Source organism: Drosophila teissieri, chromosome 2L, assembly GCF_016746235.2.
Source record: "Drosophila teissieri strain GT53w chromosome 2L, Prin_Dtei_1.1, whole genome shotgun sequence".
Lineage (NCBI taxonomy): Eukaryota > Metazoa > Arthropoda > Insecta > Diptera > Drosophilidae > Drosophila > Drosophila teissieri.
This window is the reverse complement of record NC_053029.1, coordinates 13,193,487-13,215,404: the sequence shown is the minus strand read 5'-3', so window position 1 is coordinate 13,215,404 and position 21,918 is coordinate 13,193,487. Positions and strand designations below refer to the sequence as shown.

Sequence of the window (21,918 nt, the reverse complement as noted above, 5' to 3'; positions counted from 1 at the left end):
AATTCTTTGTTCTAATTATTTTACTTACAATTTGTTTATTTGTCCTATTTACTTTAATTGATTTTATTGTACAGAATGTAATTTCTTATTGGCTATGTTTTGTTGAAGCTAGAATAAATAAGCTAGTTTCCTATTTTCAATTATTAACTACACATTCAGTATGCCTTATAAGAAATCCTGTACTTACAAAACTGCACATTTTGCCTTGTTTTTAGTTGCCTAAAATCTCATATTAGCTTACGTTAAAGGAACCACATTCCCCGCACTCGACTTGTTATTCGTGCAAAACAATTTCATGCATATAGACCCAATTATAGATACTCCACCCAAAACCAAAAAATAGCTGCCGTAAACCACGTACTGATCCCGGGGCTCCAGAGCGAACCCAACTCGCTCCACAACCGCGATGGTCAGAATGGTCTGCAGCACTAGACCCACCAACGTGTTAATGCCGAAGATCAAGCCAAAGCTGTCCTCCACCAGATTCTCGGCCACCACGGCGCCCGCAACCGTGATGATGAAGAAGAATACGGCGCAGAAGAGCACATAGTTCACATAGGCCACCCAGATCTCCTGTGTCTTGGCAGCATAGATGAGCAGGGCGCCCAGGACAGCGGCACAGATAGAAATGCCCGTCATGTAGGATCTGCGTCGCTTGTTGGAGTTCAGCAAGCCCGCCAGAATGGCCCCGATCGCTCCAAGGAGTGTGGCCACGGCCTCCACTCCGCCATTGTAAACGCTAAGGTGATTCGGGGCCACTTCCTTCCACAGGAACTGGATGTAGGAGATCACCTGGTGGATAAAACAGAATTATTATATTACATAGTTCTTCTTTTGGAAAAGTTAGTAAAGTTAGTTAATAAACCCCTTGAACTTACTTGAACTTGACCGCACGTGGCCAGTGCCCACCATATACTCCACTGCAGCACCACGGGATTCGAGTAGGAAGAGACGAGGTGGTACCACAGCAGGCGGCAGGCGTTGACGAAGGAGAACTTTGGTGCGGCCACGTCGCCGTCGGGAGTGGGATTCTTTTCGACATCCGCGTAGAAGTAGAGGCTCCGCGGCACACTGGGCAGGAACAGGGACACGGCCAGGGAGATCAACTGCGTGGCCAGCGAGAGGTAGTGCAGCTGCCGGTAGTCCATGCTGTTGGTGGACACCAAAATCTGGGCAAACAGGCCGCCGAGGAACTTGCCGCTCAAGATGGCAGCTCTCGTGTGGCCGGTGACCACCTGATACTGCTCCTTGTTGACCTTGGCGTACATGTATGTGTAGTAGGCCACCTCCGCGGCCGTGAAGGTGCCAAAAAACACTTGGGCCACCTGCAGCATTCCCACGGTCTCCGTCCAGATAAGCATTGAAAACAGGGTAATCCCAGCCAGTGCCGACAGTACGATAACCGGTTTGTACCTCACCAGATCTGTGATGAGGAACACAACGACCAGCTGGGCCAGCACCGAGTAGGTGCCGAAGGGATACACATCCTGGTAGATCTGATCCGTGGTCAGGTTGCCGTAGTCCGTGGACAGGTACTCCGTGACGTACGGCTCCGAAGGTCGAAACTCCCGGAAAAAGCCGAACGTGCACAGCAGCAGCGAGATCTTCAGCCAGTTCTTCATGTCGTAAATCGCGACACCAGGTGGGCTACTAGTATGGACGCTCCAAGCACCAAGCTCCTCCGGCGATAGACGTTTCGCCAATTGATAAGTGTCGTAACCAACGCGATGAACGCCAGCCGGCAACTGATCGCGCGAATTAAGAGCGCACGGTATCCCATCGCTCTCCGCAAAAGCGACCACAGTGGTGGCCAGCAGTATCCACACACAACAACCGGACAACTAGAATCTAATGAGCTTTGAGGGGTCCAATAACTATCATCCCAGAGTCCAGTATTACATCATAAGAAAGGATTTTAAAAAGTTGTATTTGAGTTAGTGTTGTGTCAGAGATTTATTTAAATATATTATCACAAAAAACGTATTTTCTATTTAATTTATAAATAAGAAACTATTATGTGTATAGGTACGAATCAACCTATAGGTCTATTTTTAAAAGGAAAATATGCTTGGTTATATGAATCATAATTTGCATTAAATAATTGGTTCTAAAAATACGCTTGAAAAAAGAAATATATCCAATATATTGCAAATTCTAAAAAAATCTTATTGACCAATAAAAATTATTGTAGCTACTGTTTAACCATAAAATTCGTACATTGCGAAATATTCACACATATGTATTTGGACATATGTTTAACCCATGTGCGAAAGTTCAATGACAGCTAGTGTTAATGATAAGACATAAAAAAACCCAAAAATGAATATATGTTTTGGTGTCTCATCATGAGATTAAATTGTACAACATTCATATATTTTTGGCAACTACTGTATGACCTCAAAAGACCGTGAAATATTCATTTATCTACATTCAATTAACGTTTATACGTTACGTTTATGGATTGGGTTATAGATCACAGAGCACTGAAAGTGATAAATTTAAAATAAGTTGTATTTTGGTGACACCCAGCTCTCCATTCGCATGATTGCAAAGTAAGCCAATTTATCACACACCAACAAAAATCAAGATTCTTGGGTTGTTCCACATCAGTTTATTGGCAATTAAGTGACGCATTAATTGGAAATTTGTTTAGATCTCATCGTTGGCTCTTGATGTCCACAATCAAGAGAATGATACTCTTCAGTTTTAGAGGGTAAAAACAGAGCATTGAAGTTATCACCGATAGGTCTGTTTTCGCCATCTTATCTTGATAGTCTAATCTGTAGACACTAAATTATAATTTTAGAACGGTCTAAACACCAAAGTCAACCATATATCTCTAATCGGTTTTACTTTACAATAAGCAGTTTGGTTTAAAGGCAGATCCAGTAAAGAGGTTTAAAGAGGTAATAACAAGGTAATTTCTTTTAGCCAATTAAGCAGATTTGTTTTCTGTAATCTTATCGTCATTGTTTGGCAGATTCTGCCTCAACAGTCATCACAATCAATCTTAAAATAGTTCTAAGCAGCTAAAGCATTTGCCCATGTCGTTGATATAGTTCCCCGATCACTAAATCTACTTTCGTTTAAGGTAATCTTCATAGAGTTTTAGCAATTCAGGGCTAGTCCGCGGAGGCACCGCCTTCAAAGCGTGCTCGAAGTCCGTCCACTTTACATCCTCCGCTTCAAAGCTTTGCTCCAAGGCTCTCAGGGCAGCCTCATGGCACACGGCTTGTATTTCTGCTCCGGAATATCCCTCCGTCAGCTGCACTAACTTCTCCATGTCCACATCGTTCGATATCGGCATGGCGCGAAGTTTGATCTTTAGGATTTCCCTGCGTGCTTCGCATTGTGGTAGTCCTACGTAGAGGATTCGGTCAATTCTGCCCGGACGAAGCAGCGCCTTATCGATCATATCTGGACGATTGGTGGCAGCCACTATGGTGACATTTTGCAGGGCCTCCACGCCATCCAGTTCGGTGAGCAGTTGCGTGAGAACTCGCTCTTTTACGGAGGAACCAGAGCCGGAACCATCGCCCTCCGAACGCTCACCACCGATGGCGTCGATTTCGTCGAAGAAAACTATGGCGGGTGCCACCTGACGAGCTTTTCGGAAGACCTCTCGCACCGCTCGCTCCGATTCGCCCACCCACATGGAAAAGAGCTCTGGTCCCTTGATTGACAGGAAGTTAAGCTTGCTTTCGGTGGCAAGGGCCTTGGCAATCATGGTTTTTGAGTTGCCTGGCGGTCCAAACATGAGGATACCCCTTGGCGGCTTGATGCCCAGGCGTTGGAACTTCTCCGCATGCAGCAGTGGCCACTCGATGGCCTGCTGCATCGCCAAACGGAGCTCGGACTGACCGCCAATGTCTGACCACTGCACATTGGGACATTCGATGAGCACTTCACGCATCGCCGATGGTTTGATGCGGGTCAGAGCAGCTTGTAGGTGCAGCATCTGTAGGGGATTCGGTTGCGCCTGTAGCATGGCTGCATAAACGAGATTTGCTAGGTCTGCTCCCACGTAGCCATGGGTAATAGATGAAACGTGTTCCACTTCCTCATCACTCAGCTGATGCGCCACCGACTGGATGAGGCATTTCAGAATTTCCAGCCTTGCCTGAGAGCTGGGAGCACCCAACTCCACTTCACTGTCCAATCGACCAGCTCGCCGAATGCTCGGATGCAGGGCATCGATCTGAGAACTAGTGGCCAGGACGAAAGTTTTGCTTCCCTTTAGCTGGCTGGGAGTACTTAGCTGATCCAGCAGGGATAAAAAGGCCAATGAGACTCGCTTGACAAGATCGCTGCTTTCCTGCTTGGGACACAAGTTGTGGACATCCTCAATCAGCAGCAACGTTGGATGCGGATAGTGATTGTAGGCACGCTCAAATATAGCACCCAGTTTCTGTTCCGTTTCCCCCAGGAATTTGCTGTAAACTTCGCCGCTGTTGATGCGTATAAGCTGGACACGTTCCTGACTACGCTCCTCTGCCACTGCACACATGGCTTCCAGAACCATGGACTTGCCACAGCCAGTGGCGCCGTACAGGAGCAGTCCGCGGGAAACCCTGAGACCTTTAATATAAAACAATAAATTGGTTTAATGTGAATCTTATGTTCCACTTACCTGCCGGCAATGCTCGGAAGCCCAAAGCGTACTCCATGCTCTCCTCCACCAGTTGCAATTGCCTATCCAGCCCGCCTATTTGGGATTTGATGATCCTGTGACTTATCTTCTGCTCCTCCTGCTGCTGATTTGCATTTTCTATTAGTTGAACCTTAGTAACGTTGGTAACCTGGATGAACTGCAACGGTTTTGATTCTAGGCTGAGACCAGCAAGAGCCTCTTCCACTGTGCTCTGCCATCGCTCCAGGCGAAAAGTCAGCGATTTGTTAAAGAAATTCATGTGTATTAGACTGTCCTTGCAGAATACCCTGTTGACCATGTCTCGTTTGAGAAGAGCAATGGCGTCCTGTAGTTGTCCTAACTTCAGGGAAGTCTCTGTGCCGTTTATATGCTTCAGGGAAATGCTGGCAGCCGCAGTGAGGCGACTGTGAGGCAGGGCAGAGATCTTGAGTAGCTTTCCTCTTAATTGCGTACAATGGAGTTTAAAATCTGGCAAAAACTAAGTTAATTAATGCTCAAAGCCCTTTTAAAAGTTCAAATAACATACCCCCTTCACTGACAAATACTGTGGTGAGGAATTGCTCCGTTGTGGGCCATACAATCCTAACCAGCGGCTGCTCCGACGTCGAAGGAGCTTCCAGCACCACATGTTGTCCGATGTGCAGCTGTGCCAATTGCATCGCACCCTCGGAGACGAAGACTAGCATATTGGCATACTTGGCGGGCAGATCCTTCAGGGACTCCACCTCAAAGTTGCGCTGCTGAAGGCTTCTAGTATAGATTGCCCCACTCCGGACGTACTCCGCCTCGGAATCGGGGCCAACATCGTCCTGGCTGATTGCGGAGCACAAGCCCTCGTGGTTCTCTCTCGCTTTCGAGGGAATGTGGACGCCGCAGGACTCGCAGTGGTACCAAGTAACCTGGTTTTTCTTGCTGCTCGACTTTGGCGGCATTTCGTTGGCCGGTTGCACGTTTTGTTTTCATTGTGGGTGGAATCGTTCGTTGCGAATGGCAACTAAGAACCAGCTCTGGCAGATCGTGGCTAAAAATAGCTAGATATTAGTATAGCTAAACAGAAAACAAAGTTACGGCGAACGGAATGCTATCTAATAATTCATTTCATTTTGTATATTGTATATTAATATGTATATATTCATCAACTTTCCTCGCTCAATCAAAAAATTAGTAACAGTAATCTTTAAGCAAAGCAAATAAAAATAACCTTTACAATTTTACAGTTTCGGTAGAGTAAGCCTGTGGAGTTATGGCTTAAAAATAGCTAACTTTGCAGTAAGTCTAGCTGCCATCCCTGAGCGCGGTATTTTCCCGCTGTTCGCACGCAGCCACTCTGAGATTCGTTGTTGGCTTGTGACTCAGACTTCCTAGTGCAAAAAGCAGGAGCGGATCACATAGCGTATTAGCCATGAACAGCGACGGCGAAGCCTCATCACTGCAGATGCCCCAGATGACGGTGGGGGGCATGCTCCCGGGAGAAGCCAACCAATCGCCTGACACCGCTCCCCTTTCGGTGGCGGAGGCAGTGTCCAATTCGGACTTCTACATCGGCGTTGGCCTGGCGATCTCCTCCTGCTTCTTCATCGGCTCCAGCTTCATCATCAAGAAGAAGGCGCTCATCCGACTGAGCAGGTACGGCGAGGTGCGGGCGTCAGCCGGAGGATTTGGATATCTGAGGGAGTGGATCTGGTGGGCGGGTCTTCTAACAAGTGAGTGAAGAACGAAACAAAGAAGACTTGGTTTCCGGAATACCCTTGCAGTGTGAATATTCTAGTGTTTATATGCTCTATGAGTAATGGTGTTAAGATACTGTGAAATTCAAAAGCTACGATAACTAAGTGCGGATAACCCTTTTCCGTGTATTCCATATTCAGAGTCATTAGTAAATATTTGTTTTTCATAAAATTTTTCATGCTATCTCAAACTTACGTTCCTGATGTGTGTCATTTGAATATTTCCAAATTCACAAAAATAATCTGATTAAGACGGATCGGTTTTTGGAACTTAAGAAATAGCACAGAAGTCCGACTGTAATAGTTTTCGATTACCTACGTCGCACAACGCAAATTAGAGCATTTGTAAACATTTAACAAACAATCTTTAGAACAGACTGATAACAGTTACGTGCATATGTGCTTAGAAGCTTGGTTAATCTAGAAAATCAATTATTAGTAGCAAACCTTCCCAGGAAATTTGAATACCGCCTGCAAGGGTATATTATCAGGAAAACAGAACCCCTTATCACACTGACCTTATGACTCACTTGCTATGCTTATTTCTTTCAGTGGGTGTGGGAGAAGCGGCCAACTTTGCGGCCTACGCCTTTGCCCCCGCTTCGTTGGTCACCCCGTTGGGCGCTCTGAGTGTAATCATCTCAGCCGTGATGGCCTCCAGATTCCTCAACGAGAAGCTTAACCTGCTGGGAAAGATAGGCTGCTTTCTGTGCATACTAGGATCCACCATCATTGTGATTCACTCGCCCAAAGAGAAGGAGGTCGAGGATCTACAGCTTCTATTTGACATGCTGTTGGACCCGGTGTTCATCCTGTACGTGATCTGCATCGTCGGCTCCACGGTGTTTGTGGCCTGCTTTATTGCCCCACGCCATGGCCACACCAACGTGGTGGTTTATATCTTCTTGTGCTCCGGAATCGGTTCTCTGACTGTGATGTCTTGCAAGGCATTGGGCCTAGCCATTCGGCAGACGCTGAATAACGGAGGAAACGTGTTCCTCACATGGATGCCATGGTTCTTGATCGTGGTCACCGTCACTTTCATAGCCATCCAGATGAACTATCTGAACAAGGCGCTGGATATATTCAATACTAGTATAGTGACTCCAGTGTACTATGTGATGTTCACCACCCTGGTGATAGCTGCCTCTGCCATCCTGTTCAAGGAGTTCACCCACATGCGGTTCGACGATATCCTCGGCGATGTGTGCGGCTTCCTCATCGTTATCACAGCTGTGTTCCTGCTCAACGCTTTCAGAGATATTGATATATCGCTGAATGATGTACGAGGTCTCATGCGACCGAAAATGCAGCGAGTGTCGCAGTTCGACGAGGAGGTGCTGGTCACCAGCAATACCAAGGAACGCCGCCTGTCCTACGGATCCAGCGACATCTTCCGGAAGGCCTGACACAAGCAGCGCTACCAGGTCTAGTTGCATCCCTTGCAGCGATTGACCTGAAGACAAGGTTGGTTTTATTCCGTAAACGAAGCATTGGTCCAAATATCTGTGCATATCACCTGCATTCACCTTCATCTCATCGCCATCTATTGTTCCATCGCTCTTGTTATTCATACATTCGCTAGTATAAGAACGTAGGTTTAGGTTACACTTATATTAAACACGACTTACTTTACGAAAATGATTTGTAATTGTATTTTTATTTTTGATATAAACCCAAAATGGTTTTCATTGGTTTTTCTTAGGATATTCATGGTGTTAACTGAATAAACTGCACAGTAATACAAGTTAAGCCTTTTGGAGTGATTAGATACAGCAAATATGACTGGTTTAATAATACCATACATTTGTGATTAAAAAAAATAAAGAAAAAGCTGTTTAGAACTTCCTCTTAAAAATGCGACTTACATAGACAAGTGTAGACCGTTGCAAATTGAACTTTAAACAATATTTATTTCGAATAATTCAGTACATGCTCTATAGCTCGATTATGGTCGCATTTAACTAATTCCTTATCAAATTTGTAATATAAATCTTCTATCTCCTTGTTCTTACCCAGCTCAACTGGGATTGTCTTAATATAATTCAATAAAGTTGTCCATCCTACTCTCTTTGCTACTCTTCTCTGGATATTTCGATCCGTACAGCCAGATGCAGCTGCTCAGACTTTCAGCGGTGTGGAATGAGTCATCTGCTGAGCTATTAGGACTGAATTCCTCTGGCGGAAGCTCCTTTGGTCTGCGAATTTTTCGTGGTGTGAAGAATTCGGGATCTGTGATCAGAGGAAATCGCTGGCTTTCATTTTGAACTGGTAAGCGAGTCTGTGGATGGAGGGGTAGTGGATCCTGTCTAACTGGCATTCTTCCGAAGTTTCGGATGATGGCCAACGCCTCCTTCTCCACCGTTGTGGTGTCATCCCAGTCCTCCATTGTGGCGTGCTCGCCCAGCGGCTTGGTGCCAGCTACTCTCTGAATCTTCTCCATCATTTGCAGACTTTGACGGATTTCCCGCCCCTTTCCGCCCGGCGTCCCATATCCAAGCAGATCTTCACGGGCTGCCAAGTACTCGTAGGTATTCATGGGGACGACTTTTGAGAACTCCTGTTTCTTCATCAGCTCGTAGGCGATCTGTCCATGAACCAGATTAAAGCCCGGCTCCAATTGCACCAGGTCGTGCTCGAACCGCGTCTTGGGCACCCATGCCATGATGCTTTCAGTTGCTTTAAGAATTCACAACTTAATTTTCATATCCAGGAAAGGCCTTTTAAAGTAGACTATGCTAATATTTTCTAAGAAAACTAAATTCAAAAACACTACATTTCTATCGATACCGATAACCAAGATAATCGCTTCCAGGTGAATCGCAGCTTATCGATATACAGCCAGCAAAGAAAACAATAAACCGTTTTCTTAATTAATCCAATTTGGTTTACTTAAGCAGTAAGGATGATTTCTACGAGGTTAAGGGTGTTGCGTAATCTCAACCGCAGCGCTCTAAGTGGACTTAGAAAAGATTTATCCCGATCAACCGCTGTGAATGTCAACTATGCAGCTGTCAACTTTCCGGCCGCCATTAGAACGCTGAAAACTTTTAGCCAGTCTTTCCTAACCAAGGAACCAATCTCTGCATTTAGCGCATCTCAGCGGCAGTATTCTTGCGAAAAAATAGACAAAACCATGGAGGAGCACTGCGTAGTTCCGGATGTGATCGCCAAGGCCCCGGCGCAGACGGCTGTGGTGGAATATGCCGGCGATATTGTCGTGAAGCCGGGTCAGGTGCTGACCCCCACCCAGGTGAAGGATGAGCCGTGCGTGAAGTGGGAGGCGGACGCCAATAAGCTGTACACCCTCTGCATGACCGATCCGGATGCGCCGAGTCGCAAGGATCCCAAGTTCAGGGAGTGGCACCACTGGCTGGTGGGCAACATACCCGGTGCAGATGTCGCCAAGGGCGAGGTTCTCTCCGCTTACGTGGGATCCGGTCCACCACCAGACACCGGACTCCATCGCTACGTTTTCCTGATCTACGAGCAGAGGTGCAAGCTCACCTTCGACGAGAAGAAGCTGCCCAACAACAGCGCAGATGGACGCGGCGGCTTCAAGATCGCTGAGTTCGCCAGGAAGTACGCCCTCGGCAATCCCATTGCCGGTAACCTCTACCAGGCGGAGTACGACGACTATGTGCCCATCCTCTACAAGCAGCTGGGCGCTTAATTTGCACGCCATGAACCATGCTTATATAAGCCAGTTTGAATTGGATTCGATCCTCAAATCTATTGTAACCTAGAAATTAAAGACACCAATGAACACTATGTGAAAAACTGTGTTGCTGGCAATAAAATTGTTAAAGACATCTTAAGTCACTGTATCTTATCTTGCAGTTCATCCAAGATATGAGTTTTACACGTATTAAATTTTATCTTATCTAATATAAATTCGAACCTTAAATAATCCTTTAAATATTCAAACGCTGAATTAATTTTAATTAATATTTTGGCACCGTATAATGAGAGAATAGTTTTTGAGCTGGATATTTATTTTTTATTCGTTCCAATTACAATCTACTTCTTTATCAATAGGATTCTTCTAGCGTCATATACAATTTTATGAACTTGAATTAATATATCTTACCCAAATACATGTTTTGAAGATACAAGACATAATTGCAATCGACCTTCCTAGTAGGAAGAACGTTTCTGATCAGTATTATAGTAATTTCCCAGAGCGCATAATACACCCTTCTGGGTAAATTTTTTTTATTTGTAAAAGCATTCTGATTTAATTACAGACCACTTCTTAAAGTCAGGAGATGGTTCTTCATGTGTGCAATAATAAAGGTCTCTAATACAACTAGATGCAAAATCATACAATCGATAAAATAATGCTGAAGAAGAACCTACTTTCTGTTCGGTCCAATGTTGGGACCAATGTATGTTTGGGTGTTGAGAAGGAGGGTATGTCTAATTTTCAAATTGCTTTACTCTATAGAGGGAAAGACGGTGCGGTGGTCTTTCCATTCGGTTTCGCTGATTGCCTATAAGAAGTAAGTTTAGTTTTAGTTGATTATAAAAAGGTTGCAGAATATTTGATCAACTCACCACTAGCTCGTCGAAAGCCTGTTTGGCCAGCCAGTGGAAGCATGGACTCTTCCATTCGCGAGCGATTGCCTGCTGATCCTTGACGTCGTCCTCGGCGGTGGACTTGGAATTGGTAATGCTCTTGTACTTGGCCCACAGGAAGACCATGCTGCGCAACTTGTATACCCAGAGGTCGTTGGGTATGCCGCGAATGATGTCCTGGATCTCCACCATGTTCAGATCCGTAAGGTTATCCAGAAGGGTGCGGTTCATCAACGTAAAGATGGTCTTCATAGTGTCGTACGGCACATCGGCATTCTTCTCGAGACCGAAGTGTGCCGATTTTATGATGGCGTAAACCACCTGCTCTGTGGTGAGCTTGGGCAGATTGGGAAGGAAGCAATGCTCCAGGTTCAGGTTCCCGCACTCCAACAGCTGTTGGTCGATTTCTTCGCCCACATTCTTGTAGTCCTTCCACCAGTTGCCCCAATCATTATATTTCTTCGATTCGTTCAGCGGTGCCCACTCGGACCTTATGCGCTTCCTGTTGCGCTTCGAAAGCTTGCGAGCCGACTTGGCGTCGTCGGCAACCGATTCGTCTTCCGAATCCTCGTTGAGCACTACGGCCGCCTCTAGGAAGTCCTCCTCGGTGGCGTCCTGGTTTGTACTGTAATTGAAGGTTTGTTCGAAGAAGGTCAAGGCATATGAGTCCGCCTCGGGTTGTGGGAGCTTTTTCGGCTGATCGTTGAGATAGGGAATCCTGAATCCGCCAATTAGGAATCCGCGCTTGCGTGCCACGCGTCGCCATTTCTTGACCGACTTGGAGGCAGCCTCAGTTTCCAGCGGTGGAGCTGGGGCTACACGCTTCTGGCCTGCAATGCATCATATATTAGGGACTTGAAAGTAGTAAAACTATTCCTGGTTGCTCCGGAAATCTCTACAAAAGGAATTGGAACAGTCCTTCAGTTGGAAGAGTTTTGTAGCACCTCGGAATATACTTATTTGCTTAACTAAACTTGTTTTTAAGCTTATTAAATCTTAAAGGTTTAAGAAAAAGAAACTTCATCTTACCAACTTGGACGGGGTATCCAGGAGCATTTGGTGGCCTATTAGGCACTCCTGCTGGCTTGCCTACTTGTGGTCCACCTTTTACTGCCTGCTGGCCAGTCCTAGGTGCCAGTGGTCCCGTCTTCTGCAGCTGTGGTCCAGTTTTCAATCCCTGTGGTCCGGTCCTGGCTGCTTGCGGTCCGCTCCTCACGGCTTGTCCAGCCACCGGAGGCTTCTTGTTGGCTACTGCAGCCGTACTCGCCTTGGGAACTAAGTTGTTGACTTTATACTGAGTTGGTGCTGCAACGGGTAGTTTCTTTTGTACTCCAGCCGCATTGCCCGGTCGCTGGTTGGCGGGCTTGTTAGGCTGGTTGTTCCTGTTGTTGGCCACAATGGGCGTGCCCGCGGTTTTAACGATTGCTGCAGCCTTCTGAGGATTGTTGCGCAAGTTCTGGACCGCCCTGGCGGCAGGCTGTGGACCTGGCTTGCGGACAGAGCCGCCATTGTTTAGATTCATCTTCTGCAGCTGATTGCGCTTCGAGTTAAAGGCGCGCTGACTAGCTTCCCATCCAGAGCCACCGGCACCAACTCCTCCTGCTCCTCCGCCGCCACCACCTCCACCTCCGACGCCGCCGCCTCCTCCTCCGCTGGCACCACCACTCCTACTGTTGGATTGATACCCAGCGTTCTGGAACGAGGAGGTTTGGGATTTGTTCCAGTTGTTGCGAGAGTCTTGGAAGGTGCGACTAATGTTGTTGCTAAAGCCGCCTCCGGAATTGTTGTTGCCAAAGTTGCCACCAGAATTTTGGTTAAAGCCTGGGCCTCCGGATCCTCCGACAGCCGGTCCGCGGTTGTTGAAGTTTCCTGAATCCCTATTGTTCTCCCCAAAGTTTCCAGAGTTCTGGCCAAAGTTTCCCTGATTTCCACCGCGTCCGTAGGAATCATTGAAGCCAGAACGCTGGTCATCAAAGTTAGGTCCTCTGTTTGAGAAATTGTCATTGTTGAAGTTGCGTTGATTGTTTCCTCCGAATGAGGGACCAGTGTTTCCAGCAAAAGGGACATCGCTTCCTCCAAAGGAAGGTCCATTATTGCCTCCAAAAGCGGGGCCATTGTTTCCACCAAAAGAGGGGCCGTTGTTGCCGCTAAAGGAGGAACCACTGTTGCCGCCAAATGGGACTCCATCGTTGGGACCGAAGTTACCGAAAGATCCCTGATTTCTAGGTTCATCGTTGAAAAATCTATCGCCGCTTCCCTGCGACTGGGGACCTCGATAGTTGTCCGTATTGCGGTCCATGTTAAAATTACCAGAGTTACCGGGCAGACGGTTTTCCAGTTCTAGCAAGCGGGCTACGTTGCCCGAATTGGATGAGCCCCTGTTCGCTTGTCCGAAATTGGAGGACTGGCCGCCACGAAAGTTGTCCTGGTAATTATCGCCGAAACGCTGGTTGCTTGGATTGAATCCGGTCCGATCTCCGTCTCCGGAACGTTGGTAGCTGTTGTTGCCGCCACTGTTGATGTTGTTGTAGCCACCGCCGCCGCCACCGCGACTGAAGTTGCCACCATCTGGACTGGAATTCCGGTTGCCGCTGTAGCCTCCTCCACCTGGATTGCCGCCGTAGCCTCCGCCACTGTTATTGCCGCCTCCGCCGAAATTGGCGCCACTACCACCGCCGCCGCCACCGCCGAAGTTTGAGGAATACATCCCGCCTCCGCCTCCTCCTCCACCACCGACGCTGGAGCTCCCCATTCCGCGCCGCTGGCCAATGCCGTAAGCGTCGTTCTTCATTTGGCGGTAGTCCATTCCGAATAGTGCTTACCCGGAGTTACCTTTTCGTCGAGCACTCGCCGCTACTTCCAATTAACTGGCTTCTTTGCGATTTTTTCCAACACAACAAGCGCGCCCCAAAAAATGCTTTCCTTTCCCCGATTTTTTCTCTGTCTGACAGCCAGGGTTGCAACGCAATGAAAGCCGGCTACACAAAATGGTAATAAGTCCGATTTGACGTTGGTATTTTTTACCGAAATATACCAACAGCAAATGAAAAATACCGCGGTTAAATTAAATAGAAATATTAATCAATATTTATTTAATTAGTTAATTAATAATTTCTGCGAATAGATTTTCCATCAAATGACTGTTCTAGTTTATATACACATATTTTCGGTTATATTTAAATCAATCACTTTCCCATAAAAAAAAAAATACCGTTAGCAAAAATTGTTTGACAAAAGAACTAGCTATTATTCTTTTAGTCATCTTATTTTATGAAGTATTTTAACAAATTGTTTTACTAATGATTTTTAAATATTAAGTATTTACTAGTTTATAAAAGAGTAAACCCGTTTCCTATCTTTACCAACCAGCAGCTTGGGTATTTTTGAATAAAATAAAAGAATACAAATAATTTTCAAACTTGTGCCTTTATTAACATTATCACAGCGGCGATGTTTCATTATGACAAACATAAGAAGTGATTAAAATTTGTGTTTTTAGTTACTGAACACGGGAATGCGAACCTGAAGCATCTAAAAAATGGGAAGAAACAGAAATTAAAAATTTGGATCCTCCACAGTTGGTTTAGTGCATCACCTTGGTGGTCTTATCGAACAGAGCTTGAGCCCGATCTTGCTGCAGACGGTAGTTGACGAATTTGTCGAAGACATAGCCCTGTTTGTGGGATTCCACTGCGATACGATCCTCGCCAACAACGAGGCTGAACTCCTGCGAAGAAACCTGCGGAGTAAAACAGATTTTTCTCCATTAATCGAATTTCTTTTACTGTGCATCCGCTTCAATCTTACGAAGTTCGGTAAGTAGATCTCGGCATGTATTTCATCTACGGACTCATGACGAACTCGAGCGCTAAGTTTGTACTGCAACTCCTCACTAACGCCGGCTGGTTGTCGACTCCTCCTTATAGCTGCTGCATCCTTCTCGTTGATCTCCTGCACCAGTTTCCCGGAGCTGTCTGGTGCCACACGCCCCTCCTGGTTGGTGAGAGCAGGAGTATCTTCGGACACAGGCTGGGCCCTTTTCACATCATCGTTGCGCACACGATGAGTGACCAAAGTGCCGATGAACTTGCGATTGTTCAGAATAATGGTCTTTTCCATGTTGAGCTGCACATTATACTTTTCGCTCATTGCCTCAGCGACAATTTGCAAAAAGAAATTATTAAAGAGCTGCGACTTCTGAATCTTCACCAGAAACTTTGGGTTGACGGCGATGTCGCAGACATCGACGGTTTTATCGGAACGATCCTTAGTATGCCTTGGTTCTGAGATACTCATGGGCACTCGAAACGAGCCAGGAGTAGTGGATTCCAGTATGCCAATCAGTTCCTCCTCGGTGACATCTTGCGGAGCTGGAACTTCCGGAGCCTGGCACACGTTGATGAAGAACTTTTCATCACTGTTTGTCTTGAAGCTTTTCACGCAGATTCCTAATGGGAAAAAAGAAAAGGTGGGTAAGATTATATGTGTTTGTTATTTGCAAAGTATCTGGCTGCTGATAAATATGAAGGTGATTCAAGCGTATTGGCCATTGCAGAAGCAAAACCCTTGTTTTATTTGGCTTTTATTCCGTATACAATCTAATACACATCAAGCTACAATCATTTGGGCAATTCGTTTTGCATTTAATTAAGATTTCAAGCCGGGATAGATTTTTTTATGATCCGGCCACGCGATCTCGCTGATTGCCTATAAATAAAGATAAGGTTCGTGTCAGTTCAATAATTATTGCTGCAGATAAAAAAACATGCGTTTTCTGAAGTTTTTCAGATACTTTTAGCTTTGGGAATTGTGGTTCTCACCTTAAGCTCATCGAAGGCCTGCTTGGCCAACCAGTGAAAGACAGGATTTTTCCATGCTCGCGCAATGGATTGGATTTCCTTAGTACTAGTGATATTTTTGGGGTTTTGGGTTTTAAGAGTGCCATGGTACCTTTCCCAAAGGTAGACCATGCTGCGGATCTTGTAGAGCCACAAGTGATTTGGAATGCCACGAATCAGGTCCTGCAACTTTTCCAATTGTTCATCAGACAAACTCTGCAGGAACGTTTCGTTCATCAGCAGGAAAATCGAACGCATGTTGCGGTAATGGCTGAAGGTGTTCTTCTCCAGACCCATGTGGCCCGCTTTGAAGATCTGATTGATCGTCTGTTCGGTCAAGCCTTTCCGGCCGATGGGAGCGAAGCGGTGGCGCAGACTGCGGTCGCCGTACTTGTCCAGCTTTTTGTTGATCTCGCTGCCGCACCACTTGTAATCGCTCCACCAGGCGTGCCAGTCCTTGTAGTTATTGGTTCTATAGATTTTGGTCCATTCCTTGCGCAGCTGGGCGCGCAACTTCTTCTTGGAACTGCGTCCTTTAACTTTTGACTGAACACCAGACCGGTTCGAGTCCAGAGATTCAGCATCGGACATGTCCTCCTCATCCCCATCCGAGTCTTCATCAACATGGCCATCGTCCTCGGCATATATGTTTGTGTTGTAGATGGGCGTTTGCTCGAAGAAGGTCACCGCGTACGACTCCGCCTCCGGTTGTGGCAGCTCCTTGCTATTGCTGTTGATGTAGGGCAGGCTAATTCCGGCTATAATGAAGCTGCGATCTGTTTCCGCTCTCTGGCGTTTTGGCTCGGCTTTGTTAGCCCGGTTCGAGGCCCCTAAATGTGTGGCCTCGGCTTTTCTCTTTTGCCCTGCAAAATTAAACATGTATTTTGTGGTGGGAATATCCGTTAGTTTAGGAATGCAAACCAAACAAAAGGACTTTTGTAACCAGCTTCTCGAAGAATAAAGTAAAGTTTTATACCAAGTGCTGTTGGTAACTTCGAATCGGGTTTGAATCCAAGAAAACAAGTTTCTTTTAAAAATTCTTTTAGCTTGAGAAAGGTGGTTCCGTTAAGGCAGTTTGATTTTGAAATCGGGAAGATCCTTTTAGGGTCATAATTGAAAAAAAAAAAATGTTTTTAAGGGTTTGCATTCCAAGGTTCTTCCAAATGTTGCTTTAAATTAATTAGGCAACAATTTCTTCACTTTAAAACCAATTCAAAAGCTTTAGCCAGCTTGTAATTGGTTTGCATAAAATGTGGAGTTTATTAAAAATTTTAAAAGCTTATCCCTTACCAGCGCGTGGTTTCGCCATGGCCGCGTTGTTCTTAGTTGCCAGTGGTTTAGGTTTGATTACCGGCTGACCAGGCTTGGATGCACCAGGATTGGTGTTCATAGGTTTGTTTGGATGCGGTGCACGAGTGTTGGGTGCGACTGCTGACTTCTTGATATTTTGGTTTGGACTTGCACGTCCTTGGCTGGGAGCAGCGGACTTCACATTCCGTGAGGTCGCACTGCGATCTTGACTTGCCAATCGATTTTGAGATGTGATTGAACTTGACCTGGGTTGATTAGGAGCGCCAGAACTGATTTGTGGCTTCCTACCAGGATTTATATTTTTGGTCATTTTATTATTTAAGTTAGTTCTGTTCGGTGGGGGACCTCCAGAATGGCCCACTCTTGGTGCAGTTTCATCGGCATTTGGTACGTTTCGTCTGGTTTGATTGGGATCCATGGGTCTGTTGGAACCCGATCCACGGCGAATAGTTTGTTGATAGTTCGGTGGAAAATCAGGGCTATTTGAGCCTAGGAATGTGTCATCCTCCCTTCGGGGAAAACGCTGGGTGTCACCGCCACGCGAAGAGTTGTTTCGCTGATTGAAGTCGTCGTTTAAGTTGCGGCGATCGAATTCTCGATCGAACTGGCGCCTAGTGCCCTCCAAGTTACGATCGTTGCGATTGCGTCCATATGAATTACGATCATCGATGTTACGATCTCGGGGGTTGGCTTGGTTACCCCTGGAGTGGCGATTGAACTCGCGCTCCTCTGGGCTACCAAAAGATTCGTACTGCTGTCCACGAACATGATCATCATCCATAGGTGCACCATCTGAGTCATCGGTGAAGTGTGCATCTTCCAGCAGGTCGCGTTCATCGGGTACATAGTCGTCTCGACCGTAGTGATCTGGATTCTCTTCGTTTGAGTTAATCCAGTCGGTGCGACGTAGTATTATTTGATTGTCATTCACTATACGCTGATAATTGCGACCCGTTTGGGGTCTACGGTTTCCGCCAATGCTGGCGTCCATATTATTTGGATCCTGATCAATATATGGTGCATGTTGTTTTGGGCGGGCTTCAGGGGAACGGAATCGATCTCTGGGCAGCTGAATGTCGTCATCGATTATCGCGTTTCGATCCAAGTTGGTTTGTTGGATGGGAACGAAGTTCGGATTACCAGGCCTGCGATTTTTGTTTACTTGGGAATTATCATAGTTTGGGGGATGACCTCTGTTCGGCACCTGACCACGAATGTTGGTGTGGTGATTTGGTCCTTGAAAATGTTGGTTATTGAAGTGGGGTTCGTCTGCTAAAGTATTGCGATTGAATTGTGCATTCGCATTACGATTGTTACGGTTAGGTCCTTGTGGGAATGCATTGTTGTTAACATTACGATTATTTCGATTGAATTCATCATTGTTTCGGTTACGATTATTGCGATTGAATTCATCATTGCTTGCGTTACGATTGTGATTAAATCCCTGCTCATCAGCATTACGGATATTACGATTGAAATCCTTTGGATTGGCATTACGATTATTGCGATTGAACTCCTGGGGGTTTTGATTTCTAATAGGGCGATTGAAATCCTGCGGATTTTGATTTTTAATAGAGCGATTGAAGTTCTGTGCATTTGCATTTCTATTAGGCTGATTGAATTCCTGGGTATTCGCATTTCTATTAGGACCACGGAATTCCTGGGGATTCGCGTTTCTATTAGGACCACGGAGTTCCTGGGGATTCGCATTTCTATTAGGACCACGGAATTCCTGTGGATTAGGACGTGAACTCTCATTTCGGTTGAAACTTGCATCTCGATTATCCCGGTTGGGTTCTTGGTCACTTGCATTGCGATTATTTCGATTAAATTCACTTCTGTCCATATTCCGATTATTTCGATTAACGCCCTTCGCATTTGCATTGCGATTGGGTTCCTGCTGGATTGCACCGCGGTTGTTACGACTGAATTCGACTGCAGGATTCACGCCAGGATTATTGCGATTAAAATTCCGATTTCGATTGATCGGCTCCCGTCCTGGGTTCTGCTGTTCCACAAGTCCGCGATTGTTGTCCCTCCGGTCTACGAAGTTATCCTCCCTTTGCCGATTCCTAGGACGCGATCGGTCGTTCCTCGCCGGCGAATTGTCCCGCCTGGCACAGTGCCAATCAATGTTCCGCGGCGGCGATGGAGTGCGTGGACGCGACTCGACATCGTCGTGGCCCTCCACCGCATCCTGGATGGCCCGAAGCACCTCCTTGTCCACCACATCCTGGTGACTGTCGCCCAGCTCGACGCTGAGGCGGAACCTCTGGCGCTGGAACTGGCGCAGGTTGAACTTGGGCACGCTGAAGGTGCGCTGCGCCAGGGCGTTGGCCAACACCCGACTGGCGCCGAGGTCGCGGAGAAATTGGCGCCGATTGTCCAGGTCGCTGTTTCCTAATTTCATGGTACCACACATGAAATTTGAAATTTAGAAAAGCAGACACGTTTGGGGTTAGAGCTATGGTCACGTTTCGCACACCAATTCCAATCTAATCTACTCATGACAGTATAGACATATTATGCAGGGCTCACTAAAAGTATGTACACAAACTTTATTAGAAATGTAAAATAGATTTGCTTTATTTTGCCATTCTTCCCACCATTATGGCTTTCTATTATCTAAAAAAATTAATTGGTTTAACAAATTGAAAAAAAAGTTAATTTCAGTTGCATGAAAACTTGATGACGGCCTTTTCAGTCGTTTTCAAAATGCTGACTAAGCTTGATGTTTTTGTCAATCTATACAGTAATCACTGCCACTATCTCATAGTTTAATTTAAACATTTGCTTAGATTGATTAGATTCGCTATTCAATCAGTATTTGTATATAATTTCGATACTCATAGCAAATCCTGTCGGCTGGTTAGAAACTACTGAGCACTGCATTAACATAAGTATGCATATACAAATGTATTTATGGCTCCAAAACACAATAAACTGATAATCAAGCCAAGAACCACGTACAAACCAAATAGGTATGGTCATGCTTATACCAAAATCGGGAGGCATTCGCAGCCAAACACCCATTAAATCCTCTCAAATGTGTATGACTACTGTTGATATCGTTATCATTTGGGCCAACTTCTGTTGCTCTTGCGGCAACCAAACGTTTAAGAGTGTCGTCGTGTATCCAGATGGGTTCACAATAATTTCACCAGAGTAGGAAAATATGCCTCATTTGGCACTTAAAGCCGCGGAAGAGAGTCGCGTTATCTCTCAGTATCTTTCAGCTGGGTTTTTATTCTGACCAAAATCATCGGCATTATAGGAGAGTCGGGCCTTGATGGCATGGGGTTTTAATTGATCGGGCGGCCGCCGACACAAAAAGAGCCAAGTCAAACGCTCTCTGCGGTGGCGCTATTATCTCATTTTTGTTTTGAGCACGGAAAGGGAAAACAAATAAGTTTGTTCGCAGCGCTCGCTTCGCATTCAGTTGCCTTTTTTGCTCGTAGCGAGCCGGTTGTCCGTCGATTTGAAGTGTTCTGCCGCTGACCTCCATCCAAAAAACGATCCGATCCCAACCGCTACGGCTCGTTTCGATTCTATTCACTCCAATCGAGAGTCGATTCGTTTGAATCGCAGCGAGTTTTTCTCTACGTAGAGGTAATTATAAGTGACATTTCAGTGGCATCGATACCACCAGCAACACCACGAACACCACCACCACCGTCCATTTTTGATTCCCATGTCGATATGTGGTTGTTGGATTCCGCCAAAGCGGAACAAGTGTGCCAGTGTGCGTTCGTATCTATGTGATGTGTATGTGTGTCTAGATTCTTTGCCTGAAATTGTGAAATTTCCGAAAGGCTCCAGAAAATCGCGCGCAAACATTCCTCGAAAAACGAAGAAAACAAAAAATACACGAGAAATTGATGATTCACATTGAAAATTGTTTGATAATAACAATAATTGTTCTGTCATGCTCGTAGCGCGAATATTTAATTGATAACAGAAAAAATGTAAAATTGGAGTGCGCAAGGTTTGTCTCTCTGTCATAGCTACGATTTACACGGCGACAGAAGTTAATTGCCGCGTGGGCTCCACTGACGTCAGAGGCCTTGAAAGATGGTCTACGGCCAATAGTTTCGACAGCTTCTCTGCCAGCCCGATAGCAATCAGCTCGGTCTAAGGCTGTGGAGCAGCAGCAGCAGCAAGTAGAGCAAATCAGTGGGCGATAAGAAGCAATATAGGGATTACGATGTGCAATTCATAACTGGAGTAACGACAAACACAATAGAAGAATCTAGTAGGGGCCACGCGATAAGGTTCAGCTGTGCTGTGGGGTCCCCGATAAGGAGCTGATATCAAGAGCTGCCTTCTCGCTACGGATAATTTGTTTTTTTTTAGAGTTTGCACTTGGCAAAGTGCAACCAGTCAGCATTATCTCCGCGTTTCCCTATTAATAAAGACATCAAGTGTCGAGTGTGGTTGATATTCCGTAAACAAATCACTGTTCTTTGGCGCTGTAAACAATTAATGCCGGCTGGCATGATCCAGAACAAACAATTAGTGTATCAGTTTGTGAAGAGAGAGGCATTTTGCACGAGAAAGTCAAGATTTTCCCTTGATTTTCTGAGGCAGCCAAGAGATCTCCATTCCATTTCGCTTAGCATCTCATCGTGACTTTACGTTTTTTGTTTTAAAGAGAAATTTCGCGTTGGTGGAAGGGCAAGACACACTTTTTGTACAATTGAAAAATAGTTTTGTAAGGGGGTTTTCGTCGGCCCGTTGTGTTGTGCTTATATAATCGCTGCGCGAACAGGTTTCGCCGTTAATTATGTCGAACTGAAAATACTCGTTTCAGATG

The 21,918-nt window shown here is 45.8% G+C and overlaps 8 protein-coding genes across 9 annotated transcripts; 2 read left to right on the top strand and 6 right to left on the bottom strand.

Annotated features, from left to right (window-relative positions):
• Nucleotides 1–47: 47 nt before the first annotated feature.
• Nucleotides 48–1,752, bottom strand: LOC122626045 (thiamine transporter 1-like). The gene is made up of 2 exons (XM_043806151.1): nt 879–1,752; nt 48–792 (listed from the first exon to the last, which is right to left on the bottom strand). Exons 1-2 carry the CDS (start codon nt 1,620–1,622, stop codon nt 238–240), a joined length of 1,299 nt encoding a protein of 432 aa, XP_043662086.1. The 5' UTR covers nt 1,623–1,752; the 3' UTR covers nt 48–237.
• An 852-nt stretch (nt 1,753–2,604) lies between these two features.
• LOC122620173 (ATPase family protein 2 homolog) lies at nt 2,605–5,614 on the bottom strand. The gene is made up of 3 exons (XM_043797518.1): nt 5,178–5,614; nt 4,631–5,119; nt 2,605–4,578 (listed from the first exon to the last, which is right to left on the bottom strand). The coding sequence occupies exons 1-3, from the start codon at nt 5,581–5,583 to the stop codon at nt 3,077–3,079; spliced, it is 2,397 nt and encodes a 798-aa protein (XP_043653453.1). The 5' UTR covers nt 5,584–5,614; the 3' UTR covers nt 2,605–3,076.
• Nucleotides 5,615–5,961: 347 nt separating this feature from the next.
• LOC122617794 (magnesium transporter NIPA2-like) lies at nt 5,962–8,022 on the top strand. The gene is made up of 2 exons (XM_043793820.1): nt 5,962–6,354; nt 6,931–8,022. Exons 1-2 carry the CDS (start codon nt 6,054–6,056, stop codon nt 7,785–7,787), a joined length of 1,158 nt encoding a protein of 385 aa, XP_043649755.1. The 5' UTR covers nt 5,962–6,053; the 3' UTR covers nt 7,788–8,022.
• Nucleotides 8,023–8,271: 249 nt separating this feature from the next.
• Nucleotides 8,272–9,178, bottom strand: LOC122617957. Its single transcript, XM_043794069.1, has one exon. The coding sequence runs from the start codon at nt 9,041–9,043 to the stop codon at nt 8,414–8,416; it is 630 nt and encodes a 209-aa protein (XP_043650004.1). The 5' UTR covers nt 9,044–9,178; the 3' UTR covers nt 8,272–8,413.
• On the top strand, nt 9,167–10,196 carry LOC122617877 (protein D3-like). The gene has a single exon (XM_043793944.1). The coding sequence runs from the start codon at nt 9,284–9,286 to the stop codon at nt 10,049–10,051; it is 768 nt and encodes a 255-aa protein (XP_043649879.1). The 5' UTR covers nt 9,167–9,283; the 3' UTR covers nt 10,052–10,196.
• Nucleotides 10,197–10,387: 191 nt separating this feature from the next.
• On the bottom strand, nt 10,388–13,923 carry LOC122615097 (uncharacterized transmembrane protein DDB_G0289901-like). Its single transcript, XM_043789991.1, has 3 exons — nt 11,986–13,923; nt 10,936–11,786; nt 10,388–10,871 (listed from the first exon to the last, which is right to left on the bottom strand). The coding sequence occupies exons 1-3, from the start codon at nt 13,760–13,762 to the stop codon at nt 10,815–10,817; spliced, it is 2,685 nt and encodes an 894-aa protein (XP_043645926.1). The 5' UTR covers nt 13,763–13,923; the 3' UTR covers nt 10,388–10,814.
• Nucleotides 13,924–14,363: 440 nt separating this feature from the next.
• On the bottom strand, nt 14,364–15,432 carry LOC122616572 (PIH1 domain-containing protein 1-like; the record flags this gene model as incomplete). The annotated part of the gene is made up of 3 exons (XM_043792111.1): nt 14,364–14,487; nt 14,552–14,695; nt 14,764–15,432. Coding segments are annotated over 3 exons (849 nt in total), but the record flags the coding sequence as incomplete, so codon positions are not given.
• Nucleotides 15,433–15,498: 66 nt separating this feature from the next.
• Nucleotides 15,499–20,960, bottom strand: LOC122626202 (GATA zinc finger domain-containing protein 14-like). 2 transcript variants are annotated; one of them, XM_043806372.1, is made up of 3 exons: nt 17,085–20,950; nt 15,777–16,657; nt 15,499–15,663 (listed from the first exon to the last, which is right to left on the bottom strand). In XM_043806372.1, the coding sequence occupies exons 1-3, from the start codon at nt 19,525–19,527 to the stop codon at nt 15,604–15,606; spliced, it is 3,384 nt and encodes a 1,127-aa protein (XP_043662307.1). In that variant the 5' UTR covers nt 19,528–20,950; the 3' UTR covers nt 15,499–15,603. The 2 variants fall into 2 exon arrangements, with proteins under 2 accessions (XP_043662307.1, XP_043662308.1); XM_043806373.1 differs by lacking the exons at nt 15,499–15,663; nt 15,777–16,657 and adding an exon at nt 16,690–16,892 and having other exon boundaries at nt 17,085–20,960.
• Between the last annotated feature and the right edge of the window lie 958 nt (nt 20,961–21,918).